Source organism: Parasteatoda tepidariorum, chromosome 7, assembly GCF_043381705.1.
Source record: "Parasteatoda tepidariorum isolate YZ-2023 chromosome 7, CAS_Ptep_4.0, whole genome shotgun sequence".
In the NCBI taxonomy this organism is placed as follows: domain Eukaryota; kingdom Metazoa; phylum Arthropoda; class Arachnida; order Araneae; family Theridiidae; genus Parasteatoda; species Parasteatoda tepidariorum.
Genome location: NC_092210.1, coordinates 27,628,732 through 27,652,043, shown reverse-complemented (window position 1 = coordinate 27,652,043; position 23,312 = coordinate 27,628,732). Strand labels below are relative to the sequence as shown.

The window sequence follows — 23,312 nt, the reverse complement described above, 5'->3', positions numbered from 1 at the left end:
AAATTACTTAAGTATATTAAATTTAGCCCTTTGAAGCAGATGGGACACCTTTGAGCAGATCACTTTTCATAAGTTTTTTTCTGACGCTAAAATTTCAAGTAAAATTATATTTTGATATTTTTTAATTATGAATAACAATCTTATAATTACTTAAAAATTTGTTAGATTGGTTATCAGAATTATATTTGTACTAAAATATAAAATAAAAAAAGTAGTTGAAAAATTTTTTTTCGTTTACATTCAAAAAAATTTCCAACAATTGATTTCATTAATTGATGAAATTTCAATTGGCAATAACTGTTTCTAAGTCTGCAAATAACTGCAAATAAGTACATATTTGAAGAAAACAAATATATGTTTGTAAGTGAGCCGTGTTTGGAAGATTTTACCTTACTAAACAACACATGTAGAAAAAGACAAATATGTGTCATGTTGCATTTCATAACCATAAACTATTAAAATACTAAATATAATATTTTGCTCTTATTTTAAGCTAAAATAATACAAAATAATGAAAAAAGTATAAGAAACATATTTATTAAAATTTAGTGTCCAAGGGTCAATATGAAATAAACTATTTTAGTTTCTATGGAGTTTAGCCAATACGTGTTCTTATTATAGTTTTAATTGTAAAGTTAAATTAAAAATGATTGAATAATTTTTAAAATATGATAGCAATTAACAATTTTTATACTAATTAAAACACTAGGAAGCTCATCATCTGCTCGCTGTCGTTCATTAGCCATAAAACTACTAACGTTGTTCATTTCAAATTGTTTCGGGATAAGAGATCACACTAAGATCAATCAAGTTAAGAAATTAAAATTTTTTTATTGTTTAAAACATGGTATTTGAATTTAAGTTGCATGCTTATAAAGTCATACTTTGTTGTGCACATTTAATTAAATGCTGTTGTACCTATTTAATTAAATATTTTTGTGCATATTGATAATTTAGTATTTTTAAATAAGACTTCTTAGATTATTCAAAGAACAAAAACAGAATATTTTATTTCTAAAAAACAAGGACACACACAAATAACAAAACTAACATAGTTATCTGAGCAAATGACAGACATATTACTAAAGACAATACCCATAACTTAAAAAGTTAATTCATGAGAATCGATTATTTGAAAAAAATAATTTGCATTAGAAATATGATTCAAGATTTAAATAAATAATACTATCTCATTTAATACAGTAAGCTACTGCAAAATAATATTCATAATAAAATACAAGACACAAAAATTTAACATGAATCAGTTATGAGGTAAAAATAAACAACAATATGCATGTTAAGTAGTATATAAATAACAAAATCATTTTTAAGAAAATACCTATAATATCATAATAATACCTATTTTAAATTAAAAGAAAGAATATTGTGTAGAAACAACAAAGAAGAATTCTAAATTACAGTTCATTGTATAACTGCAAAACACAAACATAAGTAAGACCAAACCTTCATTTTAAAGTAGTACCTAACACAAAACAGGTAAAAAAAGCTTTGAATATATCAAATGGTTTGTAAATATGAAACAAAATAATATCCATTAGCTTTGTTTACAAAAGTAAGAAATAATATACTTGAAAACATAGTAGTATTTTAAGTATAATACCCATCAGAATATAATAAAGTAATCGTAAAATACAGAAAAATATAACTTACAAAAACTCGATAAAGTACATTTAAAATTTTTAACAAATTTTACAATTAATTTTGAGCATTTAAAAAAAATACTTCATAGTTTCACAATTTATTTCTCTGTTAATTGGAAGCGGAATTAAACTGAATGAAAATTTCTGCCCAATTAAACATCAAATAGCGAGAAAAATTAAACTTATATGCATAAAACAAATCAAAGCAATATCTCAACAGACTATTGTGAGCCTGAAGAATCATGCCAATTAGATCTCCACAAATTCGTGACCAACGGGATACTGGCATCAGTATTGTATAGAGATCACCTTTTTCTTCAATCAAGCTGGCACATACCGATGTGAAGCTGGGCGGACTGAAAGCCAGGGCCAGTGACAAAACACTAATAGAACATTACATAGAACATCACACAGAACATTAACAAAACTCAGTGCCTGAACTACTGTCAAACTGTGCAACATAAAACATAAATTCAATACAATTATAATTAATTCATTTAAATTTCCCCCAAAAATTTTATAGTTTTCATTTAGTTTGTAGAAGAGCTACTGTAGTTTTTGATAACCAAGGGGATTAAGATATCAGCTGTAAAATTGGTTACACAATATTTTGGTAACTTACAAATTCGTGTATAAGAAACTTTGGTACCACGCAGAAACTTTGAGTTAAATTGTTATACAAGAGCAATGCGGTCATAGTGATGAATGCAATAAAAGTTCATAAGAAATACAATATTTGTCGATTCTTTTGAGAGTCCAATATTTAATGATTATACATGAAAAATATCTGCTCAATACATAAACAAAAATAGTGGTCAAAAAACTATTTTGATTATTTTGTAACTGTACATAAAGGTTTTTTTTTGTATACAGCAGCTTTATTTTCAACTCTTACAGAGGTGATAAAAAAAGACACAATCAAAATTCAAAATTGTTATATTGTACTTCCCATAGAGATTATCGAATAGTACAGTAATTAAATAATAATAACCTAGAATTTTCAATATGCATGATAATTTCAATATGCGATTTGTAACAGTCAAAGAAAAATATTTTTATTATGTTTTTGCATTTTCTTATAAAATTTGCAGACAAAAGCTGTGGTTGAAATATTGCTATTAGCAAGCAAATGTGGTTATACTGGTACATTGTAAAAGACTCGGAATTAAATTACTGTATAAAGTACAGGCACTTTGGGGGAATTATCTTTAAAATTCATTTTCCAGTAAAATCCATTTTACCATTACATCCATTTTTGCAGTAAAATATTATTAAATAATTTTTACAGTAATATTTTTTTAGTTAGAGTGATTCAATGATTTTACTGTAATTATTACTGTAAAAGATAACATGTAACATCCGCCGTAACATTTTCAGGTAAAAATAGACTTTACGGTAAAAAAGTACCGGCACAATCAATGCCAGTTCTTTTTAAAGGAATTTGATCCGGAATTTTTCTCAGTGTACTGAAAATTTAATAGAAAAAAATTATAACATGATTCGACCATTGTTTGGAAAAAATAGCATGCAGTTAAACTTGAGACCTACATTTTGTACAAGAATAATCTATCTTACATAATACATTGGTTCAGTCTTTAAATTTTTATTCCTTCAAATAAAAGGTCTTAATTCAAGAACTCAATCTTGATCATTATAGGCTATTTTTAATCACATAAAATATCTGCAAGAATCATTCATGAAATATTCCTGAAAAGTTGCAGTTCCTGAGTACATTTGAATATCTTCTATCCTCTATATCGGATTCATTTCACATTTTCGTAATTTCTTCATTTCCGTTGCGTCTATGGACGCTGTCCAAGTGCATCTTTGTAATTTGTTTCTGCTTCACTCTTATTGTGAGCTTCATGTGCTTAAAGTCCCTGTAAAATGTAGCAATGAAAAGAACGCTGAAGAAAGTGAAAGCCCACTGAGATAAGGAACTGATGATGTAATAGAAACTATACTGAATAAAAAAAAATAAAAAAGAGTCATTAAAAGATAAGACAGTATTATACTTCGTTCTACCGTAACTTGACAGCGATGTAAAAGGTATAACGACGTGATCACAGCGTTGTCATGGAAACTGTCATGTGTGGCTTGTCTTAACCAAAGTCAAATTGTCAATGACATAGTTTCGTTTTAACGTCTCCGCTTTACTTAGAAGTAATTTAACACAGAAAAACTATTATCATATATTTCATAAATAAAATGTTCATATTTTATGAAATCCATTAAAAACTTTGTAACCATTTAGCTGTTTTAAAGTTAAAAAAAGCCTATAGTATAGAATGGCACGAACGTATAAAATAGCCTAAAGTATAAAATGGCACAATTTCTCGTGGTACATTAATAAGTTATGGTGGTCGCTTGTCAAGTAAAAGTGAGACGAAGTATACTTAAATCATATATTACACCAAGCATATATTACACCGAGGAAAAAATTCTGATAAAATTACGTTACTAAATGGCAATGACATTTCTAGTAAAATGAAGAGGGAAACTTATATTATTACCGAAACATGCACATGCGGTATTTATATCATTTATTTGGTAACTTTTATTTCTTATTGTCACACATTTAGTATAAATACATAAATGAAAAGTAAATTTTACTGAATAAATGCTCTTTATGCCATGCTCTGAAATATCATGATGAAATAACCCAAACTTTAACACATTTAACAATTTTTTCGCATATTACAAAAAAAATATTTTATTGTTAATTTTACCAAAATCATTTCAAAAGCCAAAATCATAAGCAATTGATTGATTCACGCATATTGAGTTAATTGCATAGGTCTTCAAATTTAAATAATTTCACAAAGTACAATTATAATAGTATCAATACTTGCTAATTTTTTCTCAGCAACAAATTTGTATAAGACACCAGAGGAGTTTAGATCAGAATAGATATTTGTTTGTCACTTGAATATTTTAAAAATAATTGGTGAGGATTTGTAGAAGTTATCCAAACGTAAAGTCATTTCGATAATTCACAGAGTAAAGCCGGAAGTGTATATAGTCGAAAAGTCAGATCTGAACTGTAAACTGGATGATTAAGATGAATAAGCTGAAAAAAAATTCTGAACTGTAGACTAGATTTCTGATTCTTTATTCAACAAGGAAAACGTCGTTCATTGGATGAGAATCTCTTTATCTACATTTCAGTGTGATATTTATAGGATCTCTCAGATCCCACAATTCAAGAGCAAACTCTCCAAAAATATCACTGCTTAATGAACTTAAAATGAAAAAAAAGGAGTTCAAAAAATTATCAAATAGCAGAGATCACCATGGCAACGCGTGCACTGACGGCGCGTGAGCATTATTTACTCTTGAACAATTAGTTCAAATAAAAACAGATGAAAAAAATAAAAGTATTAAACAAATTAGATTAAATAAAAGTGCATGGAAAAAACATTTCAGGAAAAATTATCATATTGTATGAATGTTTTTCTTTATTTTGCATATGTTTATAACTTTCGAAATATGCTGAAGATATACAAGTTTTGAATTATTTCATTTTTTTTCCTAAATTCTAAAAACACTCACATTGTAACATTTAATTTAGAAAAATCTGGAGGAAATTTTAATAAATCACAGAAAGTCGCTAACAAGATTTTTTACTCTTATCAACGCCTTTAAATGATTCCATCTTTCAATCTTAATTCCATGTAACTAAATTCCAACACTAATTAAAATATCAAATTCAAATACTTTATTACTCCATTCAGTTGAAAACATATTTTTTGAATATAGTAATATATAAAGATAGCACAGCAAAACAGTTTCCTGAGTCGAAATCATCTAGACTGTATGGAAATCCTTATCAAATTACGGTATATAGTAACCGACGGTATATAGTATGCATCATCCGTAAAATCCATTTTACTGTAAAGTTAATTTTTCATACAAAATATTATACTGCAATTTTTACGGTAATAATTATTTAATTAGAGTGATTCAGTAGTTTTACGTAATTATTATTATAAAAATTACGATGTATCAATTTTTTTTTGTTTTGTAATATATTCCGGCAAAAATTTAAAACAATGCACGAGTTCCAGCAAAAATGGATTACGAAGTACAAGGTTCCAGTAAAAATGGTTTATATGGTATAAAAAAAACGGAAACCGAAGAGTCGATAATTTTTACCGTAATTTAACCAGGGTATTTTTTACATTGTTGATGATTTACCAGCATGAAGTGAAAACAATATTTTCACGTTGTTAATTATTTCAAACATTTTCAAAATGATGTGCATTATACATTTTTAAATGAATTCTATTTGTGGATTAAAGAACATAANTTTACCGTAATTTGACCAGGGTATTTTTTACATTGTTGATGATTTACCAGCATGAAGTGAAAACAATATTTTCACGTTGTTGTTAATTATTTCAAACATTTTCAAAATGATGTGCGTTATACATTTTTAAATGAATTCTATTTGTGGATTAAAGAACATAAAGTAAATCTTTGCTCATTTCGTTTACTTCAGAATTTTAAAAAATGTTTATCCATTTTTTTAAATAATATAAGTTTCCCTCTTCTAACAATTACTATAATTTTTACCAACGGTGGGTTTTTTATTGCAACTAAATAATTTAGTTGTTTTATTGTTTTTTAAAAAAATCTTACCTCCTTTGAGTCAAGGTTAATTTCTCCAGTATCTTGATTTACAATACGAGGACTCATTTCTCGCATAGCTGCATAAAATGGTAGGCAAGCTTAAGAAAAAGTTAAGATTATCTAATTAATTTGAACAAGACAAATTAATTCATCAGAAAATAGTAAGTTAGCAACATACTAGTATTGAAAGTAATGATTTACTTTCGTTAATGTATAAGTTTTAATATTATGAATTTTATTGTTCTGAAACACGTATCTATTTGTTTTCTACGTGCAATACTTAGTGTATTAAAGAAACTTATTTATTATATTAACATTAGCATTAGCATGCGTCTACGAACAATAGCAATCATTAGGAAAATAATGCTTCGAAATCAGCTCTTCAACTGGATATGAAACCTATCTTATTAATATTTAATACTATGTGTATGCTTTTGTTTGGTTGATGAACCAATTTATTTCCAATTTAGTATCATTCATGAAGCACGAACTTTTTTTTACGTAAATTGTATGAAACTAAAATTTTCTATAGCGCTATTTGAAAACGTACTGTCTCTTTTTCTTTTTTTCTTTTTTAAATTCATGTTGCTAATGTGTTATGCCATTTTCATCATATTAAAGAATGAATCTACTTCACATTAAGTGGTACTAAGTCACCAAAAATGCATTGTACTGCTTCGTTCGTAACCATGTCAATCAATAATCCCACAGTTTGTGAAGTACGTTCAGTCATTCGGTTCTTAAATGCAAAAAAATTCGTTCTGCTGAAATTCAGCCGTAGCTTGTTGAAGTTTATGGCAAAGGTGTAATGAATGATGGAAATATGCGTAAATGGTGAATATTATTTTAGTGAAAGAAGAACAAAATATTCACGATAAAGAAAGATCTAGATGGCCAACTGTCATGAATGGGAAATACTATATCATCCACCATACAGCCCTGACTTAGATCCATCAGATTTGCATCGGTTTCCAAAACTTGAAAATGTTCTTGTTAGGAAACGCTTAGAAAATGAGATGTTAAAAGAAAGTATTACTAACTGCTTTAACGGTGAGGCGGCAGATTTCTTTGATGAGGGGATCCAAATGCCTCGACTTAAATGTTAATGCTGACTATGATGAAAAGTGAATAAATGTTCATATATCAGTTTGTGATACAATTAATGTTCATAAATAAAGTTTGTCTAGATTTATTACAAAACGGTTTTTACTTTAAAAATTACCTTGGTAAAAATTAAAAAGTCAACATATTACATGGTCTTAATGACAGGCAACTATTCTCAGTACTTACCTACATTGACTGAAGAAGACAAAGCATATTTAAAAAAACACAAAACTGCCAACGATTTAATGATAAATAGAGTAAAAGTGAAAAACAAAACCAGAAAAACCGTGGTAGCCGAGTGACGAAATGAGGAGAAGCATTTCTAAACGCAATTGAGAAAGCAGAAACTCATGTCGCTAGAGAGGGAATCAGCATTTCAGAACATCATAATTAGCTTATATCACAGGGATGGGAAAATGCTAGATGAATGGAATCATAATGAGCTTATATGAAGGAAGGGGGAGGCGTTTTTGAAATTTAAATTTAAGCACAAGGTTCCAACAATGTGCAATACTGTGCTTTTTTTTCCAAATGTTAAACCACGTTAGGTTTACTCGTATGTAAATAACGCGCTATGTATGGTTAAAAAATAAACATAAAACAAAACGGAAAAAAACACAAAAAATGACTAAACGTGTGTAATTTTCAACTTTTTTTTTTACTTGTTTATTTATTATCCGGGCAACTCATTTATTTGTATTCCTTGCTTAAAATATCTTTTTAATGGTTTTGTTCTACGAATATGCCATGTAATCACAGTAAATATTATTTCAGCATCAATTATCTCAATAATTCTACTTCTTTCAAATTTTTTTAATGGAGCGTATGCCTCTTTTGGTTTGAATTTCGAGTACCCAAAAGAAAAATTATGTGTACATTTAGTTACTAATCAAATGATTTGTCTTCAACAAATATTTTAGTAAAATCATTTCTGAGATGAATGAATTTTGAAGTTTCGTTTTGTAATTTACCATAGTTTTAAGTATGATTGCTATTTTAAAGGGGTGTATTTTACTTTAAGTCTTAACATTTTATGAATACAACATTTTGTGACTCATTTCAATCAAAAAATGTTCAGGCAAGAATTATTTATATATGTCTTTCGTCAAAACGCAATTTTTATTGTAAAAATGTTTCTTAATTTTATTTCAGTCAGCGAAATATTACAGTTGTTTTTAAAATTATTAATTATTCAAAACTATCGTTTTACGACCATGATATATCTGCTTAATACAAGTTGTATTTAAGTAATTATATCAAAGAGTTTTGTATTTAGGATATAATATCAAATATTCAGCAATATATATTAATCTTAACACATGCTTGTTTTTACATTCGATAAAAATTCATTGTATATTATGTTAAAGTTTTTGCCATGTGTCATGCTTAAAATAAGAGATGAATTTTAAAGAAAATTAAGAAATGTAGAGTGATAGAAACATGAAATAGGTTACACCCTGCTTAAGAAACAAGCTTAAATTTATTCTCTAAACTTTGAAAATTAGTTACAAAGTTCTTCAACGGAAGGCGTAGTTAGAAACTATGAAACAATGTTTTTTTGTCACATTTCGGTTCAATCTAGCTTAAATATTTGCAAGCTGTCTGATGATTTCATCCTTACGCTGCTCCATATTTTTGCAGCAAATTATAGTCATTTTGAAAACCTTTTTCAATAGTTTTGTGTTAGCAGCGCCATCTGTTACCGAAATTTGTGACTAACTTTAAGAAATGGTAAGAGAAAAAATCTACTTTCGCAAACAGAACACATTCGTTATTATCTACTTGCGTTCTACATTATAAATTTCATAATATTGGTCATTTTTAATAAATTTAAAATATAGTTCGGATGAAATTGCTGAAAAATAATCAATATTATTTAAGAAAGGATACATGTCCAGCATGTTATAACGACGCACATGGCGAGCGTCGCATGAAAGAATACATTCTTTGTGGTCTTCTTCCGTTGCACATATGTTAGGTAGGCTTGTATCAACACATAAAATGTGTAGGATGTGACCAGGATAGCCGTGCAGGAGAAATGAGGGATAAAAACAGACCCCATCTAAATGTAAATTAATATTGCATTAAATAAAAATCGTTTCATTTAAGCCTAAACCAGTTTAACCTTTGCCAGAATGACCTTTTCCAAATCCATAAAACAAAATAACCTGTGCATATTGAAAAACTTTCGACAAAACTGATACGTTTTGCGATAATAAAATGCAATTTTCATTGTTTTAGAAGCTACTTACTCGAGAAAAAAAATTCTAGTAAAATTACCATACTGCACGGTAATGAAATTTTTGGTAAAATAAACCATTATTCTAGTGATAAAAATTTAAATATACGGTATTTAAACCATCTATTTGGAAATTTTTACGTTCATATTGTAACTGTTTCTAATAAAATTCTAGCTTTCAAAATTATATTTCTTATTAATTCTTAATTATTATTCTTATTAATTCTTAATTATTCTTAGTACCAATTAAATATTTTTATTCTATATTCCTAAGATATCATGATAAAATTACGAAAATTTTACTACTTTATTTACTTTTTATCACGCATTATAAAACCATATTCCATTGTTAATTTTCCCGAAATCATTACCTAAGTTCTTTCTTTAAAATTACTAAAGTGTTCCCATACAGACAGAAATACGGAAAATTTTTATGATCTTTTTTTCTGTTGAAAATAAACTAATCATCACAAGGCTATTTAAGTTATGAATCTGGGAATCTGGGGCACTTGATCTAATAAAACTCGTAAATCTAATTATAATTGTGAGCAAATATTAACAATAATAATTCTTGACAATTTTTTATTATTTTGTACTTTTAAATTTAAAGATAGTCGAGAAACTTTCTAATAATAAGCTATCTTAATATTTCAACATCTAATATTCGTTAAATCTAGAAAGTGTTTAAGGCTAAAATATTAAAGTTTGAAATTAATTAAGACATTTCTGATTTAAAGAAAAATTTTCTTAATTGAAACCTTTGAAACTAAACTATTAAGTTTACTGAAAATTCAGAAACTATCATTAAAGAATTGTTATTAATATAAAGAAGATGAAAAATAAATTATTCCTTTATATTTGAATTTATTTTTAATGATTAAGGCAATAAATGATTTTTCTTACTGTTAGTAGTTTTTTGGTATGGTAATTTGACAGTTTTGGCTGAATATGGTAAAATTGCAAATAAAAAATAATCATTTAAGCATTTTTTTTCGAGAAATTTCTAACAGTGTATAGTATTAAATGAAAAATTTTCAACAATATTAATATGATGATTTCACAAAAGAGTAACTTACCCAATCGTCAATGTGGTGTGTTATGTAACCAATAGGGTAATGACTAGAAAATAACATTGCTAAATTCGCTAGGCATCCTATGAAAACAGCAATAGTATTTAAAACTTGAATCTTCTTTGGTTCCAGGCGCCTTCTTTTTTGGTGTATAGCCACATAACGAAGTAGGAAAGTGGGGACAGCTAAAGAAATAAAAATCTTATGAATGAAATTAAAAGAAAGTCATTAAATTTTAGAGCGCTGTTGAACCAATATATAGTTCAATTTTTGCTGCTAACTTTAATATGGTACTAAATTAAAGCATATCGAACTTATAAAACTTTAGCGATATTATGGTTCAACTTGATTTTGGCTCAGGTTATAGAGCACTTGTCTCCCAAAGAGGTGACCCAGGTTATAATCACAGCAGTGGCTAGTTGATACGAATTCTTTACCTGGCTCACACCAACTACAGTACTGACGTAAACTATCCTCAGTATCATAAATTAGCCGTATGGCTAGCCATTAGATGTTTCCGTGGTTTTCCTCTCCATTAAAGCAAACGCGGGTTAGTTCCATCAAAAAGCTCTAACTTCATGAAGATTCTAATTTGTCTCAATGCTGTTCTGGGAGTTCCCTTATTTTTTGGGTTGATTTCGAAATTACAAGGCTACGGATTTGAGCATTGATAGTTTTAAACTCAGAATTGGGTTGACTGTTCAACGCAGGTTATAAAATAAACTATAAGTCCTCGTTAAGCCTACGGCAAATGTTTCTCTGTAGCATGATTTAACATAGCGATATTAAGGTTTAATGTTAAGCCAGTTTTTCCGAGAACGTATGAAATGTGGCTGTAAACTAGAGAAGTTTCTCACACTCCTCTGCAAACAATTATTTTATTCAAAACTATCTGATATTTATGGTTAAAAAAAATGGTTTCATTTTAAGATTTCAAATAATTTATCGTATCAATCTTGTAAGATACATCAGTTTTTTTTTCTACTTTAGGCTTAAAAGCTAATTTAATACCTTTAAGGTATCCGACTAGTTTTGAAACCTTTTAATTTTATACATTGACATCAAATTTTTAAGCACTAGTTTATTTGTTTTATTATGTTTAAAAACCTATAAAACTGGCAAAAAATATTATTATTGCTATTTTTTAATAAATGCTCATTCTTACGTAAAAATAAGGCTTTGTTTGCATATACGCTAAACACTGTAAAAGGAAGAATCTTCTGAGGATTTTGTTTAGAAGGCTATCAACTATGTTTTTAACTATTATCTTAAAAACAAGTGCATATACTACTGATTTAAGGATCAATGTACTTAAAAAAGCAAATTTTTAAAAGTTTTTGCCCTTCTCTTCGCGGAAAAGCATACATAAAATATGAAATTCTACATTTTTCTCTTAATATTTTGTTCAAAACATGTGTGCTATAATAATAAACACTCACGAAAAATAGTAGAAAATTATTTTAAAAACAACATGTTTTATCATGTTTAAGGTGGTGTAAAATCTGAAAAAGACAGATTTCAAGATAAGAGTGCATTTAAAAAGTTAAACTCATTAGTCCATCCACTGTTATCACCTTTTACAAAACTGCCATAACTTTTTAAAAAATTGGAGTACAAGCAAAATTTAATATTCTTTAAAAAGATAAGAGTGCAGGAATTCTAAATTTATAATAAACTCAATTCCAAACTTTTTGCCCAAAATCATATTTTTGCACTTGTCAGAACCTTAACAAGCTATAAAATGCCACCAAGAATATTTTAGAACATATGTAAATGTTAAAAAATAATAATAACTTTCAGTACTGGCACATTACTTACCAAAAAATGTTCCTATTGCTGCGAAAATGCTCATAAGTGCCGACTGTGGTGGAAATGCAGAAGTGTGACTGTATAAGAAAATTGAATTGGAACAAAATAATAATTACAGATAAAATAAGATAATTAAAATAGAAATAATTAGTATGTATATCTCTCTTATCATAACCATCATAAACTCGGGTATTTCTCTTTTTATTCGCAGCAACATTACAGTAATTATTTATTTCGTTAACTTGTCTTAAGTAATAATGTTAATAGAGTAGAATTATTTAGAATAACTTTTAGAATAACGCTTAGAATTTATTTAGAATAACTTTTTTTTTTATTTTCATAAAAATAAAAACTCAATTACGAATTAGATTTATTTTTGATCCTTTCTGAAATGGCTGTAGATAATTTAAACATAAACAGAGCTAAGGTTTCGCATACTATTAAGTATATAAAAGTTTGCCAGATTACAAAATATGAAAATAGAAGAGTAAATAGATGTTCTTTGACGCGTTATTACTGAAGCACAAAAGTGCGTTTCACTTGTTAGTTACCTTGGATTGATCCAAAACTGGATGTGCACAAGGAAATCATATTATCCTGGATAATTCAAAGCGCATACGGAGAATTTTGTAGCTCATGATGTTGAATTTGCTCATAATGTTGAATTTAATTATAAAATTTCAATATTGATGACTTAGAGAAGTTAAAGGCAAAAAAATTATTTCATTTTTAAAGAAAAAAAATCTTTTTTAGATAGTATTTAGAAGATTTTTAGCCACGGATTTGCCAAGATATTTATTTATTATCTTTGAACAAAAATAATATATGGATTAAAAAAATAAAGGAACGAAAAAAATTTAAAAATATTTTTATCAGATGAAATCATTAAGTTTTTACTTATAGAAGGCATATCACCTGATATATGGTAGGAACATTTCAACTTTTCCCGATATAACTGTTATGAGATATGGTGCTCCGACTCCAAGCAAAATGCAGAGTGCCATTAACAGTGGCAATACCCTCGCTTTTTCTAACACTATAGCAGTCATTTTCTGAAACAATAAGCATTATTAAGTATATCCAGCATTAATAAGAGATAAAAATCTCATCATATTTCATATTTTTTTCGAGGAAAAATATGGCACTAGTAAAATACTAATAGATAATTCGACTTTTTATTTATATATATTTGTTACCGCCACTTTATTGCTTATTTCGTTTTCAGGTAAGGTATTTAACATGAGAATTATAGTATAGTTTGCAAGTCATTGTATAGACAAAGAAAAAAAACGCATGTTGAAACTACCAGGAAAAGGTAAAATTTACCGCGTCTCTGGTTGTATGGGAATACGCCAAAAGGTAAGGTAATTTTTACCTAAGCGCTTCATTTGTGATTTTTTATTAAATTAACTATAATGTAAGCCGTTTAGCAGTAAATCTAGCCAGATTTGGCAATTTTGTCAAAATAGTTAAATTTAGTTAAAATAGTTAATAATTAAAAAACAACAACAATTTATTTGGTTAAATTTCCTTTCCTTACTAACAGTGGATACGGGAATTGAAGCTATTTTGAGGGATTATGAAAATTTCGGAATTCTGGCTGATAGCCAAAGTTCAATGGAACATCTTAATAAACGGATCTATATTGGTGATAAGACAAGTATATCTATCCTTCACAGGTTGAAGTGCATCTCACTTTCGCATGATATTCATTTAAAGTCAATGCCATCCCATGTGGATATTTATTTGGTAAGGAGAAGGCAGACTGTCTATCAAAGGACTGTTGCAGACTTCCGCATCTGATGAACTTACCTACCTAGAACTTTTTTCTCAGATGAAAAACTTAAATAGGAGGATTTAGCCGATGCCTCCCACTCATGATTGGTATAGGGCTAGCCGGAACAGTCGTTGATTCTTCCATGCGACAGAAAAACCAATGCTTGCCTTTCACGCCTTTCCAGTGGACATCTAAAATGTCTTACTTTTTCTCAGGGTATAAAATCCTACCGTCTTTTCCCAAAATGCCACCAATATCAGGCTTCAACTGAACATATTTTAAGCTGTTTGGGACTTCTTCGGGAAGAAATTTACACCTCTCCTCCCCTTGTTTCCGACATTTTACTCATTACATTAAACCCGTCAACGGATTTATGGAACTGGTCTGACACCGTCTGACCTTTGGAGATAAGTAACAGCAACAACAAATTTCCTTTCCAGTTTCATATTTTTAATAAATGTATTACAATAGAGAACTATGTTTTTGAAAACCAGAAAACTAGAATGTCCGGTATACCGTTACCAGACGAACGGAAAATTACCAATGGTTTACACACCATATATATTGATTTTATTACCAAAATTAGGTTGTTGTTTTTATAAATTATGTCATTACCATACAAGCACGGTTACTTTACCAGTATATATTTCTCCTTGCGGAATGGAATACCTAAGTTAATGCTTCATACGATGATTAGACTAATGTAATAAATCTCATGTACCATACTTTGCCTGAAGAACATTTTATTTTTATTTCATAACCGTCGTTGAAGAGCCGACCCAATTTTGGGCTTACGACTACTAATGAACTCCGTAGCCTTTTTATTTCGAACCCAATCCAGAAGACAAGCGAACTCCTGGATCAAGTATTGGGACCTTCGTAAAGGACTTTTTGATGGAACTCACACGTATTGAAGTTGCATGGAGTGAAAAACCACGAAAACCTCCATGATTAACCCGACAAAGAGGGGAGTCTAACCCATGATCCGTCTACCACTGAAGATATTTTTCGTCAGCACTGTGGTCGGTGCATGCCGGGTGTGGAATTCGAATCTACCAGCCCTCTCTAGGATTCGAACCCGGTTCATCTCATCAGAAGGCGAATGCTCTATCCCCTGAGCCACCACGACTCCCTAAAGAGCATTCGTCTTTCTATAGAATATCTAGGTAATGTGCGAAAGATATATATTATGCGTGCGTATAATTATATATTATATTTGTGCGTTTTACCCTTTGTCAATTGGTGATTAGTAATTTTGCCGACCGCCTAAGCACTATCTGAAAGATTAATCGTTTAAAATTTTGCCACTAAATTTCAGGCATTCCTTGCAATGAATAGAAATACTATGGAATACCAGACATCCTACACTGGCAACAACATACGTTCTTAAAGAATGAAATTTTGCGTAAAATGACAAAATTTAGGCACTATATTAAGTAACTGAGCATTTTCCTTACGGTTTTTGAATAATTGTGTTTGTGGAACAATTAAGAAGGACCCGTTTGAGTCCGATTGCTATTTGTTAATCAGAAATTGTCTAATAATAGCTTCGTATTCCTAATAACTCTAATTTTTATTTGTGAACAGTGCTTGCGCATCATAATAGCATCTGCAACATATTATAGGCGATTTATAATTTGTAATAAAATGCAAAAGTACTTTTGCAATTATATTTTACAAATTTCTGGAATCTAATTCGTTTTTATTTACAAAACGGATTTTCAATCAAGTATTTTTACAACAAATAATTATTCATTCTACACATTATTTGAAATATCAATTAGGATTAAATCAATGAGAAATATATCATTCAATCAATTAAATTTTATATATTAATTATTGAATTATTTGGTGAAAGTGCTTATCTCACCGGTGACTCCGTTATTTTTTCTGACACTCTAATTGCAAGCCAAATTTCACTTTGGTATATTTTAATTATAAAAAAAACTCTCTTATTGTTATTCAAAAAAGCTGTTGGAATATCAGAATTATATTTCTACCGAAATATAAAATCCAAAAAAAAAATAGTTTGATTTCTTTATTCATATTCAAAAATTTATTAAGAACTGAATTTGTTGATTGGAGAAATTTTTAAACGAATAATTGTTTCTTTTAAATCTAAATAACTACTAGTAAGTGCAAATTTCAAAAAAAAATTTGTTGGGAATTCAGCAGTGTTTGGAAGATTTTACTTTTAACGCAGAAACGCCGCTGGTCTTTCATGTCCTATTTCATCACCATAAATTATTAAAATGCTAAATATAATATTAATTATTTATTCTGACCTAAATTATTACAAAATTATGAAAAAAGTATGAAAAAATATTTTTAGTGGAATATCAGCGTCGCAATTTATTTCCTTTAAAATAAAATAACCTCGAAATAATTTAATTTTTTTATGATTGAAATGTATTTATTTATTAAAAAAAACCTCAAAACTCTTAATGACACATGAAAGATTTATTTAAATTCTTTAAGGAAAAGCGAAAGTATATTTCTGTTTATGTCCTTGTGAAACTAGACACATTTGAAGAACGCACTTGAACATTTCCTCAATATTAATTTTATATTTTTCCCCGTGAATATATTATAAAAACGTATTAGTTAATTGTCTAACCTTCAACATGTTTTACTTTACTGTAACCCATAACACGACGAACACACAATTGCGGATTTAAGGCACGAATATCAACCTAATAACTTAACTAGATAAATACCCGTTCTTTTTTTACGGAGCGAAAGAAAAGTAAACAATCACAAAATTGATATTTATCAAGATTACGAAATCGTGAAGAAAATAATTCTTTTTTTCTTCTTCTAATTATTGTTATTTTTCATGCATGGCTTTATATTTTCAACTTAAATAAAACACGTGTTTTCTAAAAGTTTATTCCATCAAGGATTTTCTATACTAGGCAACATATGGATAGTTAGATTTTTTTTATTCCAAAATTATGGTAAAATAATCGGCAGCAGTCTTTCCACCTGAATAACCGTAAAGTTTGCAGAAAAGAGCATGTTTTAAATTTACAGTTTTGAAACCGTTTACAATTAGTATGGCTATAAAACCATTAATACAAAACTATACGTTTTTTTACCATTTACAACTAGCATAGTTTTAAAACAGTAAGGAAAAAATATAACTGGACATGGGAGATAGGCTTTTCATTAGGTAATGGGAATTGGAGTGCGCAAGAAACAAATTGAGATGTGCAGGATACTGTAAATTCTTCATGTGTTGAAGGTAATTGAGGCAATATTTTGGAAATATTGTGTTGAATATTAAATTAAAAATTCAATGTTTCTTTGAAATTTTTTTATCTGAAAATCTTATCTAAGCTTCTTGCCGGTACAGATTAGAAAAGAGAAATTGATTTATCCGAACCTGAAATTTTATTTTATTTTAACTATAATTATTTGTTTTTCTCCTCCGATCTTCTGAAGTGTTTCAACTCCACAAACTATCAATACAGGAATTAAAAAAATTATTCCAATATAGTTTATAAATATTTTGGAGCCTCGAAAATTTAATTAACTGAAATAAATTATTTTAAATTATATCGTACATTTAAAGCGAAAACCAATTCATAAAACAAATTTAATTTTGTACTTCCCCTAATCCTAAATAAGAGCTATCGCTTTTCAAGTATTTCATGTAAGGCTTTCTCCTTTTTTGTAAATTGTAACGGTAACATTTTTTGTGAAAGTGTTCTCGCACCTGCTTAAATGTTTAAAATGTACTATAAGAAACAAATGTAAAATTCTATAAAATGAAAGATCAACCACATTAAAATATGTTGTAAGACTCTAAATCTATGGTAGTCAATCTGGTTACTAACACCCTCTTTAAGGATGTTTCAACCTTCTTAGTGGGCGGAAGAATATCAAAGAACAAAGTTAAGTTTATATTTTATGTAAATTATTTTATAGTAAGTTATATTTTATATAAAGTGAACATGATGTCCAGCATTTTTTTTCCGCAGAATTAGCCACAAGGGTATCATAACTCACAAGGGTAACATAAAAATTTAACTAACTAAATGCAATTTCATTATGTTTCATACATAAATATTTGATTCATATACATTCATTTCAAGTACAAATAAGAGGAAATAAATATTAAATACGTTAAATTATGTAATAAAGTAGTAATCGGCCAAATGTCGCTGAAGTTCAGCATAAAAAATTTGGTAAGTACACTCGTATCACTATCCTTAAGCAACTATTACTGTCTTCGAATTAGGTGGTTTGAAATTTTTGTAGGTAATTCGCTGTATATAAATGAGGAAAGAAAAAAATATTAAAATAAATAGAAATCAAAAACTATAAACTCTAAAAGGTAGGTGAAGTTTAAATTCAATCACTATTAGGGGAAAACATTCAGATAAATCACAAAAATAAAAAACAAATAGATTCCTTGAAAGTGTTCTTATACATTTGCAGACTTATTTAGAGCTTTCAGTTTGCCTATACTTTTACATTTTGTTTAAATCTGCGAAATTCAGGGCAAACAGTTATTAGAATAATTAAAATTATCTTTTTATATCATTGTATACAATTCCGTATTTTTTAATCTTGCACTTAATGGATTAAGTAATATAATTTATAAAATATTTCCAAATATAAAATCATGAAAGAGAAGCATATTTCAATAATATAATCGATAATTTTGGAAAATATTTATGGAAAGTTTAAGAAAATTAGCTATTAGGTTTTTTCATCATTACTTGAAAACAGTATAAATCAGTCTGTGTGTAGAAAAGAGCAAGAAACTGGGTTTAAAAAATGATAGAGAAACAGAAACCAAAACAAACACATGATTCTGAATTATACATGAATTTTAAATAAATCATCTGTCGTATAAAAAAAATTAATGTAAATTACAATTTTTTTTTAATTTATTATTTTTTTAATACTTGAAATTTTCCTTTATTCATTTCTTTTTACATTTTGTTTGAATCCGTAAAATAGATAGCGATAATATTTATGAAATAGTTTAAAAAAATTAAAACACTCTACTGAAATTTAAATTTTGCATTCAATTACTTAAATTAGTAAAAATATTTAGATAAAAATTACAGTAATTGGAATTTTAAACAAAACATAATTTATTTATATAAAATACACTATTTCGGAAAATATTTATTGAAAAACAATTGGAATATGTATTATTATTTGTAAACAGTTAAGCAGTCTCTGCACATAGTTGAGATATAACAACAAGAAAAACTAAAAAATGCAAAGTTTAAATTTACACAAACAATCATTAGAAGAAAATAAGCAGCAATTATAATTTGTGGATTAATTTTTAGTGTGAATAATGTAAGTTTTTCTTATTGTTTCAATACATTTATTTTTGAATGGAGAATTACAGGAAAGATACAAATTACGAGTTCTATTTTGAAAATATTCAATGAATGTAAGACGCTTAATGACATTGTTTCGACATCATAATTGCGCTTGGACGGCAAATTAGCATGTTTTGAAATAGTAAGCAGATTTATAACATTAATACTCACAAAATGTAAAATTGCCAAGAATACTAGCATTAAGGATGCTGTTTTCCTAACTAAATTAAAATCAATTTGCTTAAATTTTCCTTTTTTTTCTTCAAAAAACAGGAATTTAATTTTTATACCACACCGACTATAAATAAACAACAAAAAACCACTTTTTGTTAAATATATGAACTTTAAACGTTTCAAATTTTTTTAATAATTTGTTTTCCGAAAATAAAAAGGGCATTTTCACATTTTTTTAAACTTATTTTGATGGCTGTGAAATAGTTCTTAAGTAGTGTGCTTCTTTTTTATACAGAAAATTTCACGAACTTTTCTTCTTTCACTTACTGTAATTTTTTTTAAACTCCGACAATAGCTTAAAAAGCTACGAAGATTTGAAATTTGGATCAGTTCTGTTGAAAATTATTTAATAACATGTGTTTTATAAATTATGTAAAGAAAGTTTTATTAAAACATTCTAATAACAACGGTTGTTGGATAACCATATGATATTCAATTAAAGTAGTATTTTGCTCTTTTATTTGTTATTAGTTTAAATAAAATTTTTATTATACAACATAAAAGGTAAAAGTATTATGTTGAAAACATTATATTGAAAATACGTTGATGGATTCCAACGGCTTAGAAAAACTAGAAAACAGTTATATGAGGGAGTTATAAGCTATGTAACTAACTATGTCTCAATATTCACGAATGTCAGAACTTCTGTGGGGGGGGAAATTTTAAAAAAGGAAACCATAACTTTACGAATTTTTCTCTGCGTCGAAACATAGTAAGTGAATAATACTTCTGATTGAATTTTTCAAAAAAAAAAATTATAATAATAATAATTGCATTAAGAAAATAAAGTATTAATTTGAGCCGCGATGGCTCAGGGGTAAAGCGTTTGCTTTCCAATGAGGTGAACCAGATTCGAATCCCAGCGATGGCTGGTTGATACAAATCCGCATCCGGCTTGCACCGACCACAGGGCGGACGTGAAATATCCTCTGTGGTAGACGAATCATGGGTTAGAGTCCCTTTGCCGTCAGGCAAACAGTGGGAGGTTCTCGTGGTTATTCTGCCCAAGTAACGCAAATACAGGCTAGTTCCATCAAAAAGTTCTCCACGAAGGCAAATTTCTCCCAATACTTGATCCAGGAGTTCCCTTGTCTTCCGGATTTTGTTCAAAATTACAAGGCTACGGAGTTGAGCATTGGCAGTCGTAAATCCGAAAATTGGGTCCGCTGTTCAACGTCGGTTATAAAAATAAAATATAAAATATTTGTTTACAATATTTTTGTTGAAAAAAAAGATCTGTGTTTTAAAAAATAAAACTCAAAGTGAGTTACATTTCTCAACAATTAATATTATTTAGTCAGTATTACATGATAGTAAAAATATTTTTACTATTATGTACCATTAAAATATTTTCGCTATTTTTACTATTGCTATTTCATAATGGAATAGCATTTAAACCAAACGCAACAAGAAAATATATAAATGAATTTTTATATTGCATTTAGAAAAACGAAAAATATTTTATTTTTTTAAACATTATAGCTTATAATAAAATAGACTCGAACTTAAACCGGTATATTATATTTCTTACTAAACCGAAACAAATATGCACATACAAACTTCACTAGCTTACTAAATTCTAAACCTAAGTTGTTGCTTTTTAATTTAAACATAAGAATATTGGAATAAAGAAAAACACGCTGAATTTTTAATAGAGAATATCTGATTTGTCTTAAATTTATCTCTTCTCTTTCAATATGCTAAAAGAAAGGATCATTAAAAATGAAAAGTAATACAAAATTACACGAAATTAATTACTTTAATGAATAAAGACTCACCTCTTCAGTGTTGATAATTTTTGCGTCAGTAAAATGTTTTAAAACATCCCAACTCTAAAAAAAGTTGTTTCATCTGATCCTTGAACATGGCCATTAACTGACTGTTCGCTGATATCTTTTCGAACGAATAACCGAAGTTGAAGGTCAGATGACCATGAGACCGGTTTCTTGACTTTGTGTTATTATTCATCAAAGGAAAAACGACTCATGAAAAGTACTTGAAAATGTGAGAGTGATTTAATTCGAATAACGTGTGAATAATAAGAAAGAGGGAAAATGGCATCTTTCATCCAGGGTCATTGCATAAGGAGAACAATATGACCAAACAAACAACTTAAAAATATTTTATTGACAATATGAAATGAACAAATACAATTACAACACGCGGTTTTCCTTATAGCCGAATGAAGCGCAATTTGAAACATACTGAGAGAATTTGTTTTAAAACTCAAGCTAAGGGATGTCTTGAAAGTCATTAACTATATTTATTAAATATTGAACAAAATTTTAATTTGTATTTTTTTGTTAAGTTTTTAAGTTGTCTTAAATTAAGTTTTCTAAGTAATGAAAAAATCATTTTTCATTTGGTTTAAAGTTATTTTAGTATAAAAATATACATTAATTTCTTAAATTACTTTTATAATTCACAGTGGAAAAAATTGGTAATATGTGCTTTTTTTAAACGTGATACTAATGTTTTAATGTGTGCTAAATAATTTTTAGTACTAATTAATACATTTATGAAGTTTTAATCATCTAATCAAAAGTTTTTAAAACAAAAAAAAAACATATTAAGACTTTTGCATTTCGAAATATCGTTTATCATTAATAGCAAAGTATCTTCAAATTATTTCAATATCAAATTATTTAATTTTATTTAATTTAGCTCAGTAAAATTTTGCTTTTAAATTTGTTTATGGGGATTTCGATTTTTATACATATATTGATGAAAATGCGTTTATTGTCATTAATAAAAATAAAAAAATAGAATATTAATCAAGAAATAAAAAACATTTGGATTTGTTTTTCATAGCCACAATGTTTTATTTAGAATAATAAACTTAGTATGAAATATCTCCAGCATCTACATCTATGGACCTAATTTTAAAATATTTACGTTTCTTTATCCGAAAGGTTCTTTCTAACTTTTTGCATTCAAACAAAGAAAATGAATAATAAAAAATTATAATTCACGGAAAATTGACAATTCATTCCTTCTCTGGAAACAAAGAGTTAAAATTGATGTCTGCAAACAGCGGTGTCAGTTCTATGATTCAATTTTTTCTGAGTTTCTAAGGCAATATATTTGCGACTATATTTCTTATTTTAAATATTTCTCAGGGAGTTCATTTCAGTTATAAAGACAAAAAACAGCTTTTCGTACTAAGACAAATGACATCAATTTTCCAAATGAGTGAAGATTAAGTAATAAGTAATTTTATTCAAAATCAAATGTGAAGCAAATCACAAGGAAAATGTTCCATGACTACTGATATTTTCCTTTAAAGGCAGCTAATTATTTCTCGCCTTTAAACACTACATAGGTATGAAAATCAAGGTGAAACCAAATGTCACAAGACTTTGTATTGAATATGGGAATTTGTTAACAAACTTTCCTTGGTTACTTTCAATTGGACGATATACACGAAAGTGACGTCGG

The 23,312-nt window shown here is 28.0% G+C and overlaps 1 protein-coding gene across 1 annotated transcript; it reads right to left on the bottom strand.

Moving 5' to 3' along the window:
- Positions 1 to 981: 981 nt before the first annotated feature.
- Positions 982 to 21,788, bottom strand: LOC107451706 (DNA damage-regulated autophagy modulator protein 2). Its single transcript, XM_043043246.2, has 7 exons — positions 21,653 to 21,788; positions 13,431 to 13,567; positions 12,525 to 12,592; positions 10,713 to 10,891; positions 9,288 to 9,459; positions 6,303 to 6,391; positions 982 to 3,624 (listed from the first exon to the last, which is right to left on the bottom strand). Exons 2-7 carry the CDS (start codon positions 13,562 to 13,564, stop codon positions 3,430 to 3,432), a joined length of 837 nt encoding a protein of 278 aa, XP_042899180.1. The 5' UTR covers positions 13,565 to 13,567; positions 21,653 to 21,788; the 3' UTR covers positions 982 to 3,429.
- Between the last annotated feature and the right edge of the window lie 1,524 nt (positions 21,789 to 23,312).

Coding starts and splice junctions, on each gene's coding strand:
- LOC107451706 (XM_043043246.2), bottom strand. CDS start 13,564: ATGACTGCTATAGTGTTAGAAAAAGCGAGGGTATTGCCACTGTTAATG. Junction 12,593..13,430: donor ATGTTCCTACCATATATCAG/GTGATATGCCTT, acceptor TTTCTTATACAG/TCACACTTCTGCATTTCCAC. Junction 6,392..9,287: donor CGTTATAACATGCTGGACAT/GTATCCTTTCTT, acceptor CTTTTTCTTAAG/CTTGCCTACCATTTTATGCA.